General features: G+C 40.2%; 2 protein-coding genes and 1 pseudogene across 5 annotated transcripts in view; 2 read left to right on the plus strand and 1 right to left on the minus strand.

Annotated features, from left to right (window-relative positions):
* LOC120421711 (zinc finger protein chinmo) overlaps positions 1-24292 on the plus strand; it is a 152326-nt gene that overhangs the window by 62218 nt on the left and 65816 nt on the right. The gene's annotated exons all lie outside the window — the stretch shown is intronic.
* LOC120421713 (26S proteasome non-ATPase regulatory subunit 7-like) lies at positions 20868-22695 on the minus strand (annotated as a pseudogene).
* On the plus strand, positions 22015-23892 carry LOC120421716 (uncharacterized). The gene is made up of 3 exons (XM_039584963.2): positions 22015-22025; positions 23159-23331; positions 23392-23892. The coding sequence occupies exons 1-3, from the start codon at positions 22015-22017 to the stop codon at positions 23541-23543; spliced, it is 336 nt and encodes a 111-aa protein (XP_039440897.1). The 3' UTR covers positions 23544-23892.

Raw genomic sequence — 24292 nt, forward strand, 5'->3', positions numbered from 1 at the left:
TTTTGTTCTAAATGAAAAAATGACCCTTCTGGGACAATGTAGATTCGAAAAGTACATTAAATTTCCCATAAAATGACATGTTCCAAATTTTTTTACAGTCGAGTAACGGAAAATGGAAGAATTTTTAAAACTTTTTTAGTGTTTTTTTCGATGAAAAATACGTTTTTTCGGAATTCTGAGTACGCCATCAAATCGGGCGTCTAATTTTACACAAAAGTTTCTTTGACACCAAATTTCTATCTCATCACCGTTTCAGGCTGCAAATTGTTGAAAAACACCTCTTTTTTCGCATGTTCAAAAATGGAAGGGGTCGTACCGCCCCTCCGTCACGAGATATCAAAAAACGGACCTCGGATTCGTGATCAGGGACAAAAGTTACCCCTTAGGACAAAGTTTCACGTAAATCGAAGAGGGGTCGGGGCAACTGCTGTGTGAGTTGGCGGAGAATTACCCGAATACAAACTTCTAAATAAAAAACCGGAAGATAATTTGAGCAAAAAATAACACAAACTCGTTTGATTTCAAGTAATTCAGAATGTTGAACAGTTCTTATTTGAATTTCAGTATTTTGTTTTTGTCCTTAAAGTTTATTTATGTATAATTCTAACTCTTTTCTCATATATTTTAGAATCAATTATTGTTATAGTTTTCAATCAATCAAATTAAAAGAATATCTTTTTTCGGCCCATTTTTAATATCACCTTAGAGCCATTCCAGCTCAAATCAGGATTTATTCTGGTACTTTTGTAACCGACCCACTCCAATTTCACTGAAACATTGTAGGCAAGTTATCCTTGGCCTATATAAGTCATTTTTGTGTATGTGGAGCCAATTGTAGTCGAAAATGAGATTCGAGAAGGATGTATGTTATTTAAATATTTATACAAAAGTCTCCATATTACCAATGCCCTATGCCCAGTACAGCGATGCCAGACTTGATTTTTCAGTCACGAAGATATTTTTACCGGAAAGCTCGTCCAAGTTCAATTTTTCAATTAGTTTTCATAAACTGCAAAGTTCAAAAAGCTTATTGTGACGAAAATGTGTATATTTCCCCTAGTCCTTGACTAATATTTGAACAAGTTATTCGTAATCCGACAGCAAATCACGCTCCATCGAGATGCATCTGATTAAGTTTTGACTGCCCTTTCTGAATGCAGTCGCCAACATCCGGCGAGCGCTCATGAATGAAAGTCAGCAAACCGCATTATTCCACCCGAAAACAGTCAAATCCGGCCGCACACAAACACACATAACCACTCGGCGTCGGTAACAATAGATCGAGCGAGCGCATCACGGCGGAAATTGCACTTGAATTTGTTGTTGTAAGCACGTGTGTGAGCGTGCAAGCCTAATTGAGTTCAATTGCCGAAAAAAAGAGGCCCATCGACGGCGGTTGGAACCAATTTGACCTACAAAGCATTTTTTTTCGGGGTTGTGTGTGTTTGTGTGCGCACTAAGTCATACACAGCCGCAGTTATTGTCATTTGAATGCAACTTTTAGTGGAAGTGCCGAAAAAAAAGTGCCTCCATGACACAATGTTTGGAAGGTTGACTTTTGACGTGTTCCAAATTTATGGAAATTAATGAGCAATTAAAAATGCATGAGTCGTTTGTTGGGCCGATTGTTGCATGCGTGTGTTTGTTTGCTCCCCTCTGGTCGAGGAATACAAAAAGGTTTGTTTTGCTGCAGATGTTTTGCGTTCCAAGCCATAAACGGTGCATAATGGAAGTGTGATTGTTTGGTTGCTGACTTTTTTTTTTGGCTGTTTTTGTGTGCTGAAGTCAGCAAAATGCAACCCAAATATTGTGCGTTGGGGTTCATTGCTTCGGGGACCAGCGAAAAAGTTGTTGAATTTCAAAAGATTCAACAAAACGCAGTTTGTTTCAAATAATACATTCTTATTTTTATTTATGTCTCCAGAATGACCAGTACTTCAGAATTGTTCCATTTTTCGGAAACGATTATTATTAATATTTTAATAAAGGCAAGGAATTTTTCAACGAAAAATTTGAAATTCATAGAGATTCACCCTTAATTTTTTAAAGATTTGAAGCTTTGAAGAATTTAAAATGTGAAAAGTTGACTTGAAGATATCACGAAGAAGGATAAATCTGTATGAATGTCATTACACTCAAAAAAATATTCCCTTCTTTTGATAAAATAATAAGGATACTTTTGATTGACAACGTCTCATCCAAACCGGCTTATCCCAACATTTCCGGAAGGCTGTCTGCAAAGTTCATTTCCGTCCTGGGCGGTGATCCTGCACCAGACATTGCAGTAATCCAACCCTGCCTCTGCAGTTTCCACGGTCGTCAAACACAACTCATTTTCACTCGATTGGTGTCAGTACACCTAGAGTTTGCGGGGATGGACTCTCGTTTCAGAACGAAACTTTGCCCCGTGAAGTAAGCAAATCCATTAACGGGCTCTGCTTGCTTAGCAGTTCTAGACCGCGGCCGGCTGTAATCAGATAATGGAATCTATTCGCCTTTAGTGAGCGAGCACTATAGTTAACAGTCGTCTAACATGCACCTGGTACCACGTGGTGTGATACAGTTAAAGGTGAGAAGTGAGTTTTTAATTACTTCTTGGCATTAAAGTTTGCAATAACATCTTTTGAACTCAAAGAATCTCATCTTTTTCTTAGAAATTCAAATTCAAAGAATTTCACAAATCCCAAAAAACGGTCAAAAACTTACAAAAATCAGCGGTCATTTTCACCTTAAAAGAGCCGCCAACCATCGCGTGAAAAAAGAAAAAAAAATAGCTTCGGAAGTGTAAATTGCTTCTCGCTACAACCACCTTAGCCTCACACTATAACCTGAAGTAGACTTTTTTCCTTGGAAAAAAAACTTTCGGGGTGTTGAGGTTTTTCCAGAAGCCGAGACGGCAGCGTAATCTGTGATCTCTTATTTGAGACTTTATTTATTTGGCTCGTTAATTTTCTCGGTCACGATAGGTTGTAGAGGCTTGATATGGAGGGATTTAGTTCTTGGTGGCTTATGGTGATTTTTTGACATAGGACTATGTCTTTACTTACTATATTGGGGGGCCAGTTCAGAAATTCGATCCAAAGCGTCACTTTTAAGCGTTAAAAAAGGGGACATTTTGAACGCTTATATCTTTTTTCCCTGTGAATCAATCCAGATGGTTGGACCACCAATCGAAAGAGGAAGACTTCAGCTATTGTTTAACTACATAGATAGTCTGACTAAACATAGTTAAAGCACTTAAAACATGCAATCAAAATGAGTAATTTTTCAGTACAAATCGGACAGATGACCAATCAGAGCGAGCGTATGCATTCGAGACCGCGCCCCTTTTGTGCCGTTCTCCGGCTGTGCCGCTATTTAAGCAGAAAATTTCGCAAAAACAAGTCACTTTGGAACGAGCACTCGAACTGTGCACGTCGGGCCGGCGCGGAGCAGCAGCAGCAGCGGCCAATAGAAGAAGAGGACCAGCAACCAGAAGGAAGAACCACCGGCAGCAGAAGGAGGAAATTCGACCGAAGCGGACGGCGTGGAAGTCGCTATGATGCGGCGGTTCTCATGAAAAATGGCCAATTCGACAGTGGTGGCCACAACCTGGAGTGGCCGGTGCCCTCAAAGAAGGTTCCCCCGGGGCCTGGGGGACATTTACAGAAACATACGAGTTGTGGCAATATGGGTATCAAAATTCATGGTTTTTTATACTGAACATAATAATGGCCATTTCGACAGTAGTGGCCACAACCTGGAGTGGCCGGTGCCCTCAAAGAAGGTTCCCCCGGGGCCTGGGGGGACATTTACAGAAACATACGAGTTGTGGCAATATGGGTATCAAAATTCATGGTTTTTGATACTGAACATAATAATGGTCATTTCGACAGTAGTGGCCACAACCTGGAGTGGCCGGTGCCCTCAAAGAAGGTTCCCCCGGGGCCTGGGGGGACATTTACAGAAACATACGAGTTGTGGCAATATGGGTATCAACATTCATGGTTTTTGATACTGAACATAATAATGGCCATTTTGACAGTAGTGGCCATAACCTGGAGTGGCCGGTGCCCTCAAAGAAGGTTCCCCCGGGGCCTGGGGGGACATTTACAGAAACATACGAGTTGTGGCAATATGGGTATCAAAATTCATGGTTTTTGATACTGAACATAATAATGGTCATTTCGACAGTAGTGGCCACAACCTGGAGTGGCCGGTGCCCTCAAAGAAGGTTCCCCCGGGGCCTGGGGGGACATTTACAGAAACATACGAGTTGTGGCAATATGGGTATCAAAATTCATGGTTTTTGATACTGAACATAATAATGGCCATTTCGACAGTAGTGGCCACAACCTGGAGTGGCCGGTGCCCTCAAAGAAGGTTCCCCCGGAGCCTGGGGGGACATTTACAGAAACATACGAGTTGTGGCAATATGGGTATCAAAATTCATGGTTTTTTATACTGAACATAATAATGGCCATTTTGACAGTAGTGGCCACAACCTGGAGTGGCCGGTGCCCTCAAAGAAGGTTCCCCCGGGGCCTGGGGGGACATTTACAGAAACATACGAGTTGTGGCAATATGGGTATCAAAATTCATGGTTTTTTATACTGAACATAATAATGGCCATTTCGACAGTAGTGGCCACAACCTGGAGTGGCCGGTGCCCTCAAAGAAGGTTCCCCCGGGGCCTGGGGGGACATTTACAGAAACATACGAGTTGTGGCAATATGGGTATCAAAATTCATGGTTTTTTATACTGAACATAATAATGGCCATTTCGACAGTAGTGGCCACAACCTGGAGTGGCCGGTGCCCTCAAAGAAGGTTCCCCCGGGGCCTGGGGGGACATTTACAGAAACATACGAGTTGTGGCAATATGGGTATCAAAATTCATGGTTTTTGATACTGAACATAATGGCCATTTCGACAGTAGTGGCCACAACCTGGAGTGGCCGGTGCCCTCAAAGAAGGTTCCCCCGGGGCCTGGGGGGACATTTACAGAAACATACGAGTTGTGGCAATATGGGTATCAAAATTCATGGTTTTTTATACTGAACATAATAATGGCCATTTCGACAGTAGTGGCCACAACCTGGAGTGGCCGGTGCCCTCAAAGAAGGTTCCCCCGGGGCCTGGGGGGACATTTACAGAAACATACGAGTTGTGGCAATATGGGTATCAAAATTCATGGTTTTTTATACTGAAAATAATAATGGCCATTTCGACAGTAGTGGCCACAACCTGGAGTGGCCGGTGCCCTCAAAGAAGGTTCCCCCGGGGCCTGGGGGGACATTTACAGAAACATACGAGTTGTGGCAATATGGGTATCAAAATTCATGGTTTTTTATACTGAACATAATAATGGCCATTTCGACAGTAGTGGCCACAACCTGGAGTGGCCGGTGCCCTCAAAGAAGGTTCCCCCGGGGCCTGGGGGGACATTTACAGAAACATACGAGTTGTGGCAATATGGGTATCAAAATTCATGGTTTTTTATACTGAACATAATAATGGCCATTTCGACAGTAGTGGCCACAACCTGGAATGGCCGGTGCCCTCAAAGAAGGTTCCCCCGGGGCCTGGGGGGACATGTACAGAAACATACGAGTTCCCGAGCAGGGGTAAATAACACGGGAATACCAAATTTTGGTATTACTTGGGCAAATAACAGCGACCAAAATGTGCCCTTGGTTGCCCAGTAATAGATGGTAAAATACCATGAAATCATACCAAAAGCTTGTATGTGGAAGGGCACAACAATACCATACCATGTTATTCCAAAGGTAAAATAATACCACAAAATAAAATCATTTCAATACCAAGTTGAGGTCTTCTGGATTTTTGAACATTGCTTCAATACCAAAACTTGGTATTGTCATGGTTTTAATTTTAGGTATTCCCGCGCCCTTGGAAAATCATATTTTGGTATTCCTGTGGTCTTCCACAAACATGATATTGGTTTGATTTCATGGTATTTTACCATCTATTACTGGGCAACCAAGAGCACATTTTGGTCGCTGGTATTTGCACAAGTAATACCAAAATTTGCTATTTTCATACCATTTTTAGTGCAGCAGTTGCAGTTAGTGAAAAAATGGAAATGAACCATATGCAACAGCCAAATCTACTCACCTGATGATTCAATGTTGTTATTAGTGATATTCTTCACCACACCGAATGCATTTGTCATTGATGAACGGCTGTACTTGAAGTTCTTGAAGCTTCTGAAAAATAACAAGATTGAAAAATAAGTATTATTAAAATGAAACTGGATTAAAATTCACCAAAATTCTATAATCTGTTGAATGACTCGTTTTTCAAAGTATTTGGTTATCCCAACTTAGAATAATTTCAACGTTTTTGAAAAAAATATTAGTGGGTATATTACAAAAAAAAAAATTAAATCAGCTTTAACATTTTTGGGTTTCAAGTCATTTTAGCGCAAAATTAATTATCTCGTCAAAAATTAAAAAAAAAATCCATAGTTTCAGAGAAAATTGATGAAACCTTTCAATACCAAAATAATACCAAAATGTGGCATCCTGACTTAGAAATTTTTCCACAATGTCAAGTCATTTCTGTAGGGGGTATATCAAAAATGTTTAAAATCAAGTTTGAAATTTCCGGTTTTCAATGAAAGCATTCGCTTTGAGACATCATTTTAGCGCAAAATTAATTATTTTGTCAAAATTGGTCAAAATTTTCCCATAGTTTCAGAGGAAATTGATAAAACACCTTAATACCAAAATAATACCAAAATGTGCCATCCTGACTTAGAAAATTTTCCACAATTTTAAGTCATTTCTGTAGGGGGTATATCAAAAATGTTTAAAATCAGGTTTGAAATTTCCGGTTTTCAATGAAAGCATTCGCTTTGAGACATCATTTTAGCGCAAAATTAATTATTTTGTCAAAATTGGTCAAAATTTTCCCATAGTTTCAGAGGAATTTTGTAAAACACTTTAATACCAAAATAATACCAAAATGTGGTGTTCGACCATTGACAAATTCTGCAATTTTGCAATATCAAAACAATACCTTAAATTGGTATGATACCACATTTTGCTCTTGCATAATCCTTAAGACAAATTTTTAAGGGTCCAGGAATACCAAAATTTGGTATTGATACCAAAGAAAGGTATTATTACGCATTTCCCTTGTTATTTACCCATGCTCGGGTTGTGGCAATATGGGTATCAAAATTCATGGTTTTTTATACTGAACATAATAATGGCCATTTCGACAGTAGTGGCCACAACCTGGAGTGGCCGGTGCCCTCAAAGAAGGTTCCCCCGGGGCCTGGGGGGACATTTACAGAAACATACGAGTTGTGGCAATATGGGTATCAAAATTCATGGTTTTTTATACTGAACATAATAATGGCCATTTCGACAGTAGTGGCCACAACCTGGAGTGGCCGGTGAAAGAAGGTTCCCCCGGGGCCTGGGGGGACATTTACAGAAACATACGAGTTGTGGCAATATGGGTATCAAAATTCATGGTTTTTTATACTGAACATAATAATGGCCATTTCGACAGTAGTGGCCACAACCTGGAGTGGCCGGTGCCCTCAAAGAAGGTTCCCCCGGGGCCTGGGGGGACATTTACAGAAACATACGAGTTGTGGCAATATGGGTATCAAAATTCATGGTTTTTGATACTGAACATAATGGCCATTTCGACAGTAGTGGCCACAACCTGGAGTGGCCGGTGCCCTTAAAGCAGGTTCCCCCGGGGCCCGGAGGACTTTTTACAGAACCATACGAGTTGTGGCATATTGGTATCAAAATTCATGGTTTTTGATACTGTACATGAAAATTGACATTCCGACAGTAGTGGCCACAACCTTGAGTGACCGGTGATCTCAAAGCAGGTTTCCCCGGGGCCCGGAGGGTCTTTAACAGAACCATACGAGTTGTGGCAATATGGATATCAAAATTCATGGTTTTTGATACTGAACATGAAAATTGACATTTCGACCGTAGTGGCCACAACCTGGAGTTGCCGGTGCCCTCATAGAAGGTTCACCTTGGGAGAACATTTATGACAATTTTGCCGCAAATCTATGAAACAAAATAAAATAATCTTATTTCAGATTTCACTAGCAATCCAAAAACACATTCAAATTGTTTGGTCCTATGTCTTTCGGTTATGTCTCTGACATACCATCTTGAACTTTTTTTGCTTAGCTAGGACATTTAAATTTGAAAATATTATGTTTTAAGAAAATTATTTAAGCTAATTAAATCCAAAAACTTGCACTAATCACAACCTTCATACTAATTCAGTAACTTGCGGAGAAATGCCCCATTTACAAGTCAATTCGAGCTCATGGATAATGCAAATCGAGCTTTAGAATGGGTCACACGTCAGCGTTCTAATCGCATCCATACAGTCACTGTAAACGTTGTGCTGCTGCTTGAAAATGCAAATCGACCCTGGCGATGTAAATAGAACGCAAGTTTCAAATTTCGGGAGTGTTATCGGTCAAAGCCATAATTTGCAACACTAATTTGCCGGCCGCGCGCAGTGCAGCGGAATGCTAAACTAAGCCTAGTGACCTAATTTGAGTGGTTTTTTTTTCTCGAAAATAAAAAAAAAATCTACCTGTACTGTGTATCTTCTCTTTTTAATTAAGTTTCTGTTTTAAAAATTTATTATTATTGTAATTATAATTATATTTATTATTAGCAAATTAAATATTTTTAAAGCTTTATTGAAATTATGAATAATATTTTTGACCTAACTAACAATCATTGCATTACATGAATATTGTGAAAACAAATTTCTGATCCAATCATCATCATCTATTTGTTTTAAATAGTTTGCATAATTATTAAATTTTAATCAAAATTCATCAAATTTTGTTTAAAAAAGGCTATTCATTAAAAAAAACTTGTACAATCAATCTCATTCAGGCTACAATCAGCTGAGTTTCAATAATATTATATTTAAACAGTATCATAATTTTCATATAATGCTGCAAACATAAGAAATGGAGCTTCAAAATAAGAGTTTATTTGATAACAATGCATGTTTTTAATTATTTTTCAGTTCATTTATGGCCACGATGATTTTTTCAGCACGAGTTGTACAGTTATCTAACGAGGTTCACCGAGTTGGATAAATACGTCGAGTGCTAAAAAAATCAAGTTTTGCAACGAGTTTCATGCATTTTTTTTTTTTGAAATTCCGAAAAACACCCTTTGAGTGGAATTATATGTAAAATAATCATGTATTTTGCAAATTAACCGTTTTAATCAAAAACATGGTGAAATGCATCCATTTCAGTTCTGAAAAGTAGAACTTTTCAGCATTTATTTTGAAAAGGGTTACTATTCGATTCTGTTATTTTTGGTCCAGAAAAGTAGACCTTTTCGTCGTTCAAGAATGTTATTTTTTGTTATCCAGGTTTTTAACAACATGGACGAATACCGAAGGTAACGCATGTTACGGCACGGGGGTACTGTCAAACCAATTTTGTAACGCACGTTCACGTCACGTCATTCTCCTCCTGTCAAAAAATTTCACCAAGATGTCGTCACACATTTTTGCTTCCACTCCATCCGCACACAACAAAACATTTTCTGCTGCTGCCCGGAATATTTTCGAGACAACCCGTTTCTCTCCGAAAGCCGCTGCCCAGGAACAACCCCAGACAGATCCGCTTGCTGGAACGCTGGCAACATTCGCTGGCCACTGGCCATGGAACAGTGGAAAAGTGAGTGGGAAATACACGACACAGAACTTGTTGGTTTGGGCAGCGGCTGCCTGTAGAAACGGTGTTGTCTCAGGTGTTTTTCTTAACCACGGACACGGTTCCAGCTAACAGTTCTGTCGCGTGTTTCTGGCCAGCAGGTTCTTTCTGTCCTCGAGATTTTTAGCAATTTGGTGCACATTCTATTCGCTGGTGGGTTGCCCAGGATCAACCAAACCAGGTGGATCTCTGCAGCTAGAAACAAAAAAACGGTGGGCCGCCCGTCAATTTTTACCGACATGGCGAGAATCAAAATAAAAACAAATTTTCTAAAACATTTGCCAACTGTTCCACCGAACCACATTTCCTGGTCCATTTTCCAAAAGTTGTCCTCATTCCGGAAGGAACACACCATCTCTAGTTTAAGGTTATGTTCACAAAACAAATCTATCTGTTGTTGCACTTATTTTAGTGCGGGGTTAGGAACCGTACTTTTACACCAAAGGCATCCGAGACTCAAACGTTTCTGCCGGATGGCTACTGTCGGGAACAAAGTAGCGCTCGCTGAAGAGTGGAAAAAATCGCAAGAAAATACCCCAGATAAAACCTACTGGTCGGAAACCCGAGAACCAGACAAATGCACGGATCAGGACGCCAGAAAGAAACTCGCGACAGAACTGTTAGCTGGAACAGTGTCCGTGGTTAAGAAAAACACCCGAGACAACCAGTTTCTACCGGCAGCCGCTACCCGAAACCAACAGGTTCTGTGTCTTCACACTGACTTTTCCACTGTTCCACGGCCAGTGGCCAGCGAATGTTGCCTCGGATGTTTTTCTTAGCCACGGACTCGGTTCCGGCTGGAGGTTGCAGGAAGTAAAGCGAGAAGTAAAGGTTCTTTCACGAGCATCTTTCTGCCTTGCTGTCTCCGGTTAATTTCTGGCATTTCTGGCACTATCGTTTCACGTTCCGGCCAGCGGATAAAGACGAATCTGCCGTGGGTTGCTCCTGGGAAGCTGTTTTTGTAGAGAAACGAGTTCTCTCGACAACACTCCAGCAGAAAAAGTTTTGTTGTGTGCGGACGGTGCGGCGCGGAAGCAAAAATGTGAGACGCCATCTTGGTGAAAATTTTTGACAGGAGTTCAAGAATGACGTGACGTGAGCGTGCGTTACAAAATTGGTTTGACAGTACCCCCGTACTGTTACAAGCGTTACATTCGGTATTCGTCCATATTGTTAAAAACCTGGATTGAATTGTTATTGTAATAACAAACTGACAACATTCTTTTGTTTTTCTCCGAACAAATCTTTGTTATTATTTTTTGTTATTATAACTACTAATCCGATCATCCCAATAACATTTGGAGGTATTCTTCCGTAACAAAAAATGTTATTTCAAAGGTGTTTTGGTTTCCAACCAATATCATACCAATAACAAATTTTGTTATGATAACATAAACTGTTATTTAACTCTTATGCAGCATAGGGTTTTTCAAGAATATTCCATAACACTTTCTGTTATTTTAACAGTATTTGATATAGAAATGGCATGAATTTTGTTATTACCGTCTGCCCGGGGAAGTGCAAATAATAATCTTTTTTGTTTTTCTTTCATAAATGTGTACCCTGATCGTGAATTTAAAGCAGAATAACTTTTTTATTCCACATTAATAGCTAAATTGATAATGTCACTGTGACCTACAAATTAAAAACTTTTAAAAATTTCTTGTGTTTAAAAACTTTTAACGTTTAAAGGTTGGAAATATGTGACTTAATAAATCAAATTTGGGTTTTAATGATATTGCAGTGTTCGTTAAACTACACTTTTCAATTGACTTTTATTTAATTATTTCAATTATTGTTTATGATGAACTTATCGGTTCAATATTTTGCCTGAATATTTATATATAAAATTTTTTTCGATCAAATGAAATATTTAAACGATATTAAGATAAATACAATAAGATTATTATTACCAACATTTTATGAAATAACAACTATGAAGAACTGGGATGAATTTGGTAGGTTTGAGATTTTTCCGCAAAATGAATATGGGAGAGAAGTGTTCAAAGTACTTCTAGAAGAAATTTAAAAAAAAAAATTAAAAGTTTGAAATGTTAGATAACAATAATTAAGAAAACATGTCATGATGTTCTCAATGAACATGATTTCGAATTGGAAAACGGAATGCATTTTCGGATTCTTTGGACAATTTTCCGCTAGGAAAACCTATGATATAAAATTTGAAAACTTTTGATTCGTGCTTCGAATTCACTTTTAAATAAATTTCAAGCAGAATTTCGGCTTTTCATCAATTTTAATTAAAATGTATTTTATTTTGTTTAAAAAACCATAGTGTTTTAAAATGCATTTTGCACTAGTTCAGTTGTTTTGCAATCATTAGTTTTAAAAAAAGTAAGATTTGACAAAAAAAATTGTGAAAAAAATTGTTTAAATAATCCCAAACATGCTAAAAATGATTAAACGCAGAGGAATGCATTTTAAATCAATTTCAACTGATTGCACTTAAACTTCTACTGAAATTTCGAAGTTTTCAAAAAAAATTCTGCCCCCCTGATTTTTCGGGCTTATTTTGAAGGGGGAAAGGGGGGAGGGGGGGGAAGGGTGACAAAAACTTCAAATAAAATTTGTACCAGCCTTATTTCACTTTAGAAAAAGATTTCCAATATATTTACAAATATGCAGTTTATTCAACCCAAAATCTGAAATTTAGAAATCTATAGCACTAGCGTGCACAGGGTGGGGCAACATGGGGCAGTTGCCCCACCTTCCTTAGAAATTTGTCCTAAAATTTCTAAGGGGGTGTCCATAAATGACGAAATTTTCAAAACGCTCATATTGTTGCCCCACCTTCCTTGAGGATCTGGGCACGCTACTGATCTATAGATTCAAGAACACATTCTATTTTGTTAGTAAATAGATAAGTAATGTTTTTGAAGCATTTTTTTATGTACAATCAGTTTTTACTGAAAATTGATATAAAACTATTTGAACACTTGATTATTTGCGGGTGATATGAAAATTGTGAAGAAAAAAGTATTTAAAAACATAATACAAATAAAATGTGTTTTTTTCCTAAAATAACTATAATTAAATTTTCCGTTTATCTCTAGTTTATTTAATAAACAGGAAATTAATTGAAAAGGAAATTTTTAAAATTGTCATAGTTTTAACAATCTCAACTTTAATACAAAATCCTTGAAGTAAATTTATATCAATCACATCTTGCAGACTCTTCCACCCGAAAAAACACCCCAAATTTCATTCGCACCGTTCAACTGCATACGCATCAGGCAACGTCCGAATCCGGACAATTCACGCACCGAAAAAGGGGCTGCGCGGGCAGTGGATCTGCGTGGAGAGGAGGTGAAACCCGCCAAGTCATTTTTTAATTAAGTTGAAGGTTAACTGAATCCAAGTCTGAATCAGTGCGTGAGTGTGCGTAGTTTTTTCATCTCTTCCTCTTCTTCCTCTAAAAACGCACTCTGCAGATTTTCGGCGTTCTTCCAATTTACTCATTCACACACTGGTGCGTTTTCAAAGGCCGAGGAAGAAGAAGTAGATAAAGAAGAAGAAGACGAAGAAAAGAAACAGCCGGCCCAGACGCACTTCATTCATTTTTTTTGTATTGTGCAGTTTTTGCTATTGTTGGTTCAACACACACGCACGCATAGACGCAGATTTTGTACCGCTTTTCACATGTCTACTTTTTGGCCTGGGGGCCTTTAAAGTCGCACACACATACACACATATATGCAAACGCATACGCATTATTACGCGAATGCGTTAATCAGTTTGAGGCGTGGTTTAAAAAATAATGAAGTGTTGGAAGTTGTTTGAAAAACAAATTGAAAAAGATTATTGAAAAGAAGCAAGAATTGTTGCAGCCAGCTTGATGCCAGCTGGCATCCATTTTATTTAGGTCAGAAATGTAATAGAAAAATCAAATTTGAAACTATCAAAACATTGGGGTTTGACTGTTCAAGAGTAGATCGCTGGAATTTCCCCTAAATTTCGCTAACTTTGAATGATCTCAAATTTCAGTTTCATTCGATGTCCATTGGCATCGTTGCGTAACAAAGAACGCATCTTCCGGAGCCAGTTTCACCTACAAGTGCACATAGAACGACTTCGAGAAACTCTTTGTATCCCCGTCCTCGAGTTTCCAAGAAGCCATTACACATAATGTGCCCAGCCGAAAGCCATTCCTCACGCACAACCCCCAACCCCTAACCTCAAAAATTGCTCAGAAACAGCATCACCAAGCACGTAACAAGCACATAGAACATAATTTAAAATTTCCACCCCCCACTATTCACCTGACCCCCCACCCCCCCTCTCATCACCCACCCAAAATTTTCCAACCCAGTTTTCCCTCTAGCCAGAGACCCAACTTTTGCGAAAATAGAGTTGTGTGAAAACGCACTCTCTTTTTCCTGCGTGCGCGATACGCACCAGCCGAAAAACTAGTCCTCTCGTGCGTGTGTGCGTGCGTCATTTTATCGGTTCATGCGCATTTCGGACGCATTCGCAATGTGCGAGTGCGTTTCCCGTTCCAACCAGCCACCCACCACCCAACTATGGGAGCAGCAACAGCAGTTTTTCCCACCTCTCCCCCCCTTCTCGTTTGGAGAGCGCAATCCGTCTCACTCTCACTCTTCTAGGAGGTTTGCGGGGGTTTTTATGTAACACGCACACAAACGCAGCACCGTCTTGGGACGACGAAACTTCGTCCTAGTCTTGGCACTGCACTACACCGCTCTGGTTTAGGACTGGGGTTGGACTAGCGCGAGCGTGATGTAAGATCGTTGGAGCCCTCAACGAGCAAATCCTGCGAAACGCATTCGAGAATGTATTTGTGGGGAAGGACGAACCAAGACGAAGAAAACGGAGACGAGGTTCTTTGTTGGACGGAACACAGTTGGGCCCTTGATAATACCGCTGCACACGCAATGTAAGATAAATGGAATTAGATTTGGAGCCTGTCGTTGGGTTGCCTTTTTTTCTGTGTGTTCTGATAGTTGGATTGTAGTTATGCAGGGCTTACAGGGTGGATTTGGAGCGTAATGAAAGGGATAAACAAGTGCGGAGTTGATTTGCAGTCTTTCACGGAAAGAAAAGTTGAAAAACCCAATTCTATTCAGCAACGCAAGTCGCGCGTTTAGTGCGCAAACTGTGGACGTAACAAGATCACTAACTTCCGTGACTGTACACTGCGTTTGTGTTGTTTACATCTAAATATCATGAAAAAAATCATTATTTTCAAATGCACGTGTGTCAACTTCGTTGACTTCTTTTAAAGGAAGGGAACGTGTCGTTGAAGATTTGAGGAGGGGACACTCCTCGTAGCTGTAAAGGGTTAGACGACAAGGGGAAATGATGAATTAGGGATTAAATCTTATCACTTGAACGTCGAGGGAGGTGTAGCAGCTTGACGACATTTTTCAAGTCGCACATTTCACACCTCTTCAGCGCCGTCCAGCCGACTCACACAATTCGCACGCATCGATTACCGAACAGCTGTTTTAAAAAATCGTTAACCAACAACCAAATATTTATTCACATCCGCGGACGTCTACGACTCAAGATCGCTCCATCACGTGGCTATTTGCACTCGTTGAATACCTTTTTGTGTGGTCAAGACGGCTTTGGGACCTTGAGAGATCGCCGGCTGAGTTATGCGTAGCAAATCTCACGCACAAACTCAAGTGAGCCGGTCTCCAGACGATCGGCGATTCGTTGACGCGGTCAACTCTTATGCTAATGACCTCCGCCGGTTGGCGCAAAAAGTTATCAACCGCGGGTTGAGAAATGATTGGGGCTTGTCCGGACGAAGGAACCTCTAACCGTTGGGGGAGGTGCAATCACCGGGATCTTCTTTAGAATCAGATTAGATTTTCCATAACAAGCCCTCGAACACACGGCAAAGTTGTTGAACGTAACCATCTATTTTAAAATTGAAGACACCGACACTTTTTATTGAAAAGACAAAATCTAAAGCTAGAGTGAACCAATTAAGCTCACATTTGGACTGTAGATTCGTAAGAATATTGCCAACAAGTTGTCGAGTCGGTTTCATCTAAAATTGTACCAATTTCGGGAAACTCCAACTTTACTACAAAATTCTCAATGCTTGCCCTTAGCCTTTAATTTTACAAATGCTTCCTTAAATTAGGTTGTTAAGCCGAAACTTGTCTGTAAAGAAGTTAATTACAGATGCGAATATTTTGGTGTCATGCAGTTGTTTTAAAAGTCTTTTAGAAGACTTAAACTTTCTTTTCTCTTATTTAACGCGATAAAAACATTTAAACTTTTTACTAAAAAGACAAATTCAAAAGCCATTCTGAACAAATCAAGCTCATATTTGAACTGTAGATTCGTAAGAATACTGTCAACAAGTTGTCGAGCCGGTTTCGTGCAAATTTGTACCAATTTCGAGAAACTCCAACTTTACTGCAAAACTTCCAAACCTTACCCTTAACCGTTAATTTTACAAATGCTTCCTTCAATTTAGGTCGTTAATTTTAAACTTGCCTGTAACAGAATGGATTACAGATGCGAAAATTTTGGCGTCATGCAACCGGGCCATTTAAAAAAAAATAGTAGACTTAAACATCGTTTTCTCTTTATGAACGCGATAAAAACATTAAAAATTTTAACAAAAAAGTCAAAATGTAAAGCCAAACTAAACAAATCAAGCTCATATTTTGACTGTAGATGCATAGGAATATTGCCAACAAGTTGTCGAGCCAGTTTCGTGCAAAAAATTACCGATTTCTAGAAACTCCAATTTCGCTGCGAAACTCTTGCAAAGTCTTGTCCTTAGTCGTTAATTTTATCAATGCTTTATAGTCACAACCTCACAACATTTCGGTAACCTAGGTAGATTGACAGGTTTGATTCTATGGATTTCGACAGCATTTCAAACAAAACAATGTTGATGGGACAATGTGGAGCTTTTTCTCTTTACTAACGTGATGAAAACATTGAAGCCTTTTAGGAAAATGACAAAATCTAAACCTAGACTGCTCCAATCATGCTCACATTCGGACTGTAGATTCGTAAGAATACTGTCAACAAATTGTCGAGCTGGATTCATGCAAAAATGTACCAATTTCGAGAAATTTCTTTTTTACTGGTAGACTCCCAAGTCTTGCCCTTAGTCGTTAAGATTTTTAATGCTGATATTTGGACTGTAGATTTGGAAGAATAGTGCCAACAAGTTGTCATGCCAGCTTAAAAAAAATGAACCAGTTTCAAGAAATTACCTTTTTCTGCAAAACTTCCAGTCTTGCCCTTTAGCCCTTACTAGACCATGCACATTACTGTACCTCCTTTATAGTATTAAGGTCTATGTCAAAGCACAAATATTGGGAACACGCAGCTGTACTGTTTTTAAAGTCTTTTCGTAGTTGTTTAAAACTCAGTGAAACTTTTTGAAGCCATTTCTCATTTTAACATGATGAAAATATTAAAACCTTTTACCAAAAATACAAAATCTAAAGGTAGACTGAACCAATCAAGCTCATATTTGTACAGTAGATTCGTTAGAATATTGCCAACAAATTGTCGAGCTGGTTTCTTGCAAAACTGTACCAATTCCGAAAAAATATTTTTTTAGTGGCAAACTCCCAAGTCTTGCCCTTAGTCGTTAATTTTTTTTTCTCTTCGGTAGCAAAATTTCGATTCGATTCATGTTTGTTTTGATTCATTTAGGCATCATTTTTTACAATACTTTAGTCAAATAACTGCACTTCCAAGCCTTCAGGTTCAAGCGTAATAATAGTGTTGACAAGTCGTCGAACCGGTTCTTGAAAAAAGTTCTAGTTTTGAGAAAATTCAATTCCACTGCAAAACCTCCAAGTCATGCCCGTAGCCGTTACCAATGCTTTCTGGTATCAATCTCTCTTCAGCGTCTTCTAGAGGATTTCTCAAGAACGTTGAAACCCCAACTCTTAGTCTGACTCCACAATCTTGGTTGGTTGTACATGATTCTAATATCTGATGAACTCTGCAACGATTCAGTGGACTTCATTGCCCGTAAGAAGGTTCTTAGAAGGTAAAAATCCTGCAGATTATCGATTTCTTCAAATCATTCTGCAGCCCAAACCTCATTCACTTTTCAAGCGACTCATCCCAGCTATCAAAATCTCCCGTCAAGCAGCATCACATGCAGATGTGAAAGTGTAGTTTGTCCGAAAAACTTTCCCCTCCTTAATCCCCGAGACTGCAGCGTCCTTCCACGTGCCCAAATGGAACAAAAATCGCACACGTCCTCCTCGTCCACATGTCCAAAATTTATGCGTGGCGAGGGTTGCCACATTAGAACGCAATCCATCCTGCAGGAAAAAGGGGTTACGACGGCTCCAAGCGCCCCTCATCGGGTTGAAGCTAGGTAATTTTGAATAAATTAATTTTGCTACCCTCCTTTTTATTCTAGAGAGAGAGAGAAGAGGCTGCTGCTGCTGCTGATGAGGTTGTTGTGTTCAGAAGGGCTTTTGTTTCGAAACCTTCGAGCGAAGAACTGGATTCCTGTCGAGGCGCTTCCTGGAATCGTTTAAGGGAACGTTTAGAGAGAGAGTAGCTGCACGACGACGCGTGCTAAATGTAGCAACACTGCGCACACGTGTGTCATTTGTGCAATTAGACAAATTAGGGGCTCGAAACTCGCGCGCTTGGAGATAAGCGGCTCACAGCTGTGAGGAAGGGTTGAAGGACTGTTGTTCATAGCACTAGAGTGGATTCTAATTCGATATTCTTTGCTGAAGAAGCTGCAGTCTTTCAGAATTTCGACAATGTTGTCGATGTCATGCTGATTTGACGCAATGTCTTTATCTGTCCACGAAACCATGAGCTAAAATTCATTGCAGCTGTCAAACCACATCCAAAATGGCTTCCACAAGCAATTCTTCAACGCCAAACCACCAAGTTCCGCCGCTGCTCCGGAAGGCCATTGTGCGTCTCGAGGACGCAGCACACTACGTGCTTTTTATGCGTTTTCGACGACCTGCAGCGACCTGTTTGGAGACTTCAACGCAGACGCGAAAAAAAAAACGCACTCGCTCAGCACTTTTGCACTTTCGGCTAGACTGGAGGTCGTCACGCACACAAACGCAGCAGCTGGAAACGCATTTTTACGCACGCCGCACCATTGTTGTGAGTAGAAACGTTTGCGCTAACGCCAAAACACGCAGCGAGCGCAAAAAAAAACGGTCATCGCGACAATGACAGCTGAATTTGGCCCCAGACCGGATCACCTTGGAGTTGGAGCGTAACGCAGCTTGAGCTGGTGGTGGTGGTGCGTAGAGACGATAATTGGACGGATAAATCGGGCACGCACAGGCGCTGAGCTCTGCGATAGACGTTTCCGCGTGAGAATTGGCGGAGCCGTTGACTTTTGTAGGCCTTCGGCGTGAGTCATGCTGAACATATGGTTGATTAACGGGACAAATGAAGAATTATGGTAGATTTTGATAAGGAACTTCGATTTTTTCTCTGGTTACAAGTTTGCATATTTTCTAAAACCTTAGAAATTATGTTTGGAACTCTCTGTTGACCTCCTTCTCGCACCCTTAAAACGCTCGAGTTCTAGTCTGGCGATGTGATGCTTCACCCAAAACTGCGTCCGTACGTCGGTCATTAGCGTTCTGCTGAGTCTGGCAAATCAAACAGCTCGTCAAACAGCTCAGCTGCCACTGCCGAAAAAAAGCTGGCTAATTGCACGTTTGTAGAGCACCACAACAGCAATCGGCCAACGCACAGCCTGGAGGCACGCACACGCACAGCGCAAAACAGCCGCCAAAAAAAGAATTAATATTTATAAACTTTATTTTTGTTCCACCAACTCTCCCATTTAAACTTATTAGCCCAGTCTGCAATGGCGGCAGCAGTTGCCGTGCGCAACGAGAGTCGGAAACGCAAGGAAAAAACGCAACGAATTGCGCGTAAAGCGCGGAGAAACGCACATTGTGAACCGGTGACGGCGAGAAAACGCATTTTTATTGAGGTCACGACGCAGCTCTGCCGCAGCAGCACGTCTGGTTTTTGGCACAAACTCTCGGTTGAATGACTTTTTCTTGATAACTTGGGGGTACAGAGCAAAACAAATCGATGGTAAAATGCATAGCATGTAATCGCCTTTGTGAGAAATAAAAAAGTGCAACCGATGGGATTCAAACCCAGCACTCACAGAGGGTACTGACGCCTTACCCGGGCAGACGGTAATAACAAAATTCATGTCATTTCAATAACAGATTTTGTTAAAATAACAGAAACTGTTATTGAATATTCTTGCAAATAATTTTTGGAAGAAAAAATAATAACAGTTTCTGTTATTTTAACAAAAAATGTTATTGGGATGGTATTCAATTGGAAATGTGGAATAAGATAATAATAACATAATGAGTTATGTTTTCCATCAAATTCCATAATAACAGGAATTGTTATTGGTTTGATATTCCACTGGAAATCTGAAATAAGATGATAATAACAGTTTAAGTTATGTTTTTCCATTTCATTGCATAATAACAGGAACTGTTATTGGTATGATATTCCATTGAAAATGAGGAATAAGACGATAATAACAGTTTAAGTTATGTTTTTCATATTGTGACACAATAACATGAACTGTAATGAGTTTGATATTTTTCGGTTCTGCAACTGTTGAACAAGAGAAAATCTCTACTAATGTCCATAACAAGTCAAGCTAAAACCATCAGCTTCCCGAGCAGGAGGTCGAAACAAAACCATAACAGAAAAATAATATTATTTATTTTGTGTATCAAAATTGGAACTGAATCTTTTAATTTGCCAAAATTTAAATTTAAAGGTATCAAAATATTTGTTTAAAAGCACATATCAAAATATGTGAATCAAAAATATATTTTATAATATTTTTGTTACTGTGGATTTTTTAATATTTAGATTCCCCAGTGCTCTCTTAAGCTAACTAGACGGAAAACCCTCGGAAAAACCAGCAAGCTAAGTACAAGAGAGCACAGAGGCATCGATTTTCCAACTTTTTAGTACATATTTGTGCCTTATTTATATCCACTAAAAGTATCGCTGTCAAATATCACTCAAAGACCGCTCATGGTAATTTTAAAAACATTTGCTGAAAATGCTGCTTAATAATCGTGGTTTATTGGTAAAAGGAAACGTAAATATGGTAAAATGAAGACTTATTTTATTAGGTCCTAAAAACAAATGTAAACTTTGAGTTTATCTCGCTCACACCCTATGTCAATGTTCATTGGAGTTCTTCTCCTACTTCTTCTCCTTTTCCTCCTTCTCGCCGTCCCTACCATCTTTCTCCTTCTCCTTTCCATTCATCTTCACGTACTGCGCATCGGTAAAATCCTCCTGGGCAAGGTCCGGCAGCAGGTTCAGGATGTCCTGCAGCTGGTACACGATCTGGTGGTTCACCGGCAGCTGACCGTTGTCGACCGTTCAGCAGGTAGTTCTTGATTTTGCGCAACTGTGAGCTTCAGTTCGCTGGCTGGTGATCTTATGCGTCAAATTTCCGACGGTCGTGTCCTTCATGTCCCGCAGCAGGAGTTCCACGCCCACCTCTTCCACTTCCTCCGCCCAGTTTCACTCGGTACGTGCTCAAAGGTCTTCGACGTGGGACTGCCGTCGTCATGCCGTCGAGCACCGAGTATTAGCTGATCCGACGCTCATTGATGGAGATTTCGTTCTGGCACAGCTTCGGGCCCGTGTGGTTCCAGCCGACCAACCGTTCGCGGACGTTCACCTTTTTGAAAATACCGTACGAGTTCTCCAAGTAGTCGTGGTCCAGGAACCACACCGATTTGTCCTTGTCGTCCTCGTCGGAGGGGACCGCAAAGCTGTCTGACACGTCCAGCACGCTCTTGGCCCTCCAGCAGCCGAGCAGCTTCCGTTTAAAGTGGTCCACCACGCCCAGCAGCACCAGCAGGTGCACAATCACCTTCGTGACGCTCGTTTCCGACAGCATCTTGGTTGCGGGTTAGCTTCCTCGGTCAGGCGGAACAGGTTCTCAAAGATTCCAGCGGGGTTTTGACTCAAATTCATGCGGACAATGTTTATTTTGCCACCGGTAAATCTGAGTTTCAAAATTCGGATGATGATTGAGATTTTTCAATTTAGTTTGTTTTACTGTCAAACGTCTGTCACCTTGTCCCTTCAAATCAGGGTAGGATTGAGGGGATATCTGAAAATTCTTACAGATATTTTAATACACTTTTACAGATTTTACAGATACAGTTAACAAAACAGATTCTTTTACCCATTTTGGAGTATACTCCAAAATGGGTTCGAGAAGAGTTATCACAAAGATGGCTTTCAAGTGAGTCTATGATGATAAAAAAAAATGATGAATAATTGGTCGCAGTGGTTTCAAGGCTCTACAAAAAAAAAATGATGATAAAATCTATATTATATTAATATTTTTGTTTATTTTTGGTATGTTTTGTTTGTCAGGGGGGTTTCACGAACTTGATACATGCAATGTTAACATTGCCACATTGAACTATATAAAAAGTAAGGAAATTAACATCTATTTCAGAAACAATATTAACAATCCAAAAATAAACCTTCGAAAAAAAAACTTCATATACTTACACACTTTTACGCTCATACGATTATTCTTAAACAGTATAAATGAATGCCACATTTAAAAAAAAAACTTTTATGTGAGTAATAACGCACAACATTACTTAATTCCACCGAACAGTGTACGTATGTTTACATTCAGTCTGCGCGCGCCGCATAAACAGCAGCAGCGGCAGCAGCTGAGAGAGTTGTCGCAGTAGGCTGTGTTTGTTTGTCCCGTCGTGCCATTGTGTGTGTGTTTTGTTTACATTCACCCAGAGGTGATTGAATCGTCGGCGGAGGAAAGTGGAAAAACCTCTAGCAGTTCCTACCCACCGTTTCATTGGACAGCAGAATCAGTCCACCGCCTCAACCGAAGCAACAGAAGCTGAGTTTCTCGATCCGATCGTGAGTTTTGATTGAAAGGTAAGCTATTGTTTTTTGTCTCTTGAGTGATTGTTATTATTAGTTTTCGAACTTATTGGATAACGCTCAAAAACAAAACAATGTAAATGGGCCAATGTCGAATGGTACCGTCTATCCTGCTCATGTCAGTTGATGTTTACATTAGGAACGAGCAGGATAGACACTGTGTAAACTTCGATATTGGCCCAATTACAATGTTCTGCAAGTTATTTTGCTAGAAATGATCTATTTTTTTATTATACTTTTTGATTTTAGAACGAATCTGAGGAAATCATATCGCTGGGCATTCCCATACTGAAATTTATTAGCAAGGACTCGACCGGAATTGGATTATTGCATGGAACTGTACTCGCTGCCGTCGTCCCAGTTTGAGTAGTTTAACTTTGAGTTTAGCGATCACAACTACCGGTAGGTTCAAATATTATTTGAAAAGTTACAGTGAGTTCAATAGTTTAATTTCAGGTACCACGATGACGGTTCGTTAAGTCCGTTGCCATCGGCGGCGAGCCACTCAATCCCACAGGATGCTTCCGTCATGTTCTCGGATTCTCCGCCAACGACGCAGGTCTTTATCGGGTTCCTGCAGACAGGCGCAAACACGTTCAAAAAGGACTTTTATAACCTCAAACTGACCGGTAAGTAACATCTTGATCACCCTTGACATAAGCTTAACTTTTTTTAAACTCGCTCCGCAGATCGTGAGTATCGCGTGCTGTACGAAGCGGCCAAGTGCATTCAGAAGTCGTACAAGGGGCGCAAGAGTCGCATTACGGAGCAGGACAAGGTGCGATCGGCGGCCGTCGTCGTCCAGAACTACTACCGGCGGTATAAACAGCACGCGTACTAACGCCAGATGTCCAAGGCGGCCGTCAAAAAAGTCCCAAACCGGTGGAGGTCACTAGGCTGTCACGTATGGCGTGAGCGGCGCAGTGGACAGTTTTTCGGAGGGGCGTCCAGGTCGACGGAGCGTTACTGCAAGAAGCAGCATTCGCCTCAGCAGCAGCATCACATGAACAATCAGGATGGTTCCTCGAAGGAACCGAGCCCGTCGAAACCGTTTTGGTGAGTGGTGCAGGACTTCATGTAGGTTGTATGAGACTTAGGGGATCTTTTTTTGCTAACGAACTTATTTGCAGCGAACTCAGAATCAAGCCGCAAGGAAAATTTAATAATTTATTATGAGACAATCGATTAATATATCATTAATAATATCATTTTGAAACGCTCTTTTGTTATTTTTTATGGCAGCAGTCTTAGTCAGTTGAACGAATTAAAATATGTTGGACCTCTGGTTTGTCTAGTGAGTTAGAGTTATATCATGCACACATGCGGAATAGTTTCACAATTCACCGAACTACTACGCGTCCAGGACATTCCAACAGAAAGTTCAGCAAACAGGACAATCAAACGACTTAAGACAGCGCTAGTTCCGTGCAAGAAGAGAGTAGGTTGTTTTCAAATGATTAATAATTATTTCCAACTTTTTTCAGAAAAGCGGTTTTCAAAAGAGTTACAAACGCCGCCTTAAGAATATTATCAGATTTTATCTGTGGAGATGAATATCACCAACACGAGCATCTTTAGATAAGTGCATTA

The sequence above is a fragment of the Culex pipiens genome, chromosome 2 (genome assembly GCF_016801865.2).
Source record: "Culex pipiens pallens isolate TS chromosome 2, TS_CPP_V2, whole genome shotgun sequence".
Classification (NCBI taxonomy): domain Eukaryota; kingdom Metazoa; phylum Arthropoda; class Insecta; order Diptera; family Culicidae; genus Culex; species Culex pipiens.